At 31.7% G+C, this 878-nt stretch overlaps 1 protein-coding gene across 2 annotated transcripts in view; it reads left to right on the forward strand.

Annotated features, from left to right (window-relative positions):
* Positions 1–11: 11 nt before the first annotated feature.
* Positions 12–878, forward strand: part of LOC108627203 (uncharacterized) — a 6,000-nt gene continuing 5,133 nt past the window's right edge. The window contains exons 1-3 of one of the 2 annotated variants that reach the window (XM_018028308.2): positions 12–360; positions 465–633; positions 708–837. In XM_018028308.2, coding sequence (XP_017883797.1) covers positions 482–633; positions 708–837 — 282 coding nt within the window. In that variant the 5' untranslated portion in view covers positions 12–360; positions 465–481. Of the gene's footprint in view, positions 361–430; positions 634–707; positions 838–878 lie in introns of both variants that reach the window. The other variant, XM_018028307.2, reaches the window with a different exon arrangement.

The following is an 878-nucleotide window of genomic DNA, read 5'->3' on the forward strand; positions in this document are numbered from 1 at the left end:
TCTAAAAGCTTGGTTTCCCCGTGATGCAATTCATTCTATACATAAACATAAATACAAGATATTCTCACGTTGACTTCTATGAATTTTTAATAGAGTTTTATGTATGACAATAAAATGTATTTTAGAGTTTTTAAACATAAATCTTATTCTCTGTAATGTGTCTTATTTGTTTCGTGTAATTTCGAACAGTGAACCGTATATGCGCATAATGATTCGGCTTAACCGCATTGCTACATAATGATTTCAAAATCGAAATGATTTTGGTTTGTACTTTTTAGCTAACAACAGTGCCGTGTATTAAAAACCATGTCGTTACGTCAGCTTCTTCGAGTATTATTTAAGAGAGCTAGTCCTGTTCTGGTAAAGTTTTATTCAATCGGAAACACTTGTATCACGATTTTCTCAATGATAAAATTTTTTTATTGTGCAGTATGCTACAAGTTATACATTCGTAAATCCACCAGACCCACGGAAACCCACGATGGATGACAAGTTACAATTTGAGCCTGTCGATGTTAAAAAACTGACTCCTGAGTACATGATACAACAGTCAACTATAGATGCTGTTAATAGTGCAACTCAATCATTAACTGTTGCATACACAGCAATAATGAAAACAAGTAGTGAATTAAAGTAAGTTAACTCTTCAAATAAAGCGATTATCTACATAACTACAGGTTCAATTCTATATCGAAAATACTTTTCAGAATATTGTTGACTCAGTTAATCTGTCTTTCAAGAGAAACTTTAGAATTCAATGTTACTGCCGACGAAAGTCATTGGGATATGATAGTTGAACTAAGATCAAAAGTGCAAAGTAAAAAAGAATTGTTAACTGTAAGAAGAAATCAAATGAAGTTGTATTAGCATATAATACT

The sequence above is a fragment of the Ceratina calcarata genome, unplaced genomic scaffold, assembly GCF_001652005.2.
Source record: "Ceratina calcarata isolate Rehan_Ccalc_2016 unplaced genomic scaffold, ASM165200v1 scaffold449.2, whole genome shotgun sequence".
Taxonomy (NCBI): domain Eukaryota; kingdom Metazoa; phylum Arthropoda; class Insecta; order Hymenoptera; family Apidae; genus Ceratina; species Ceratina calcarata.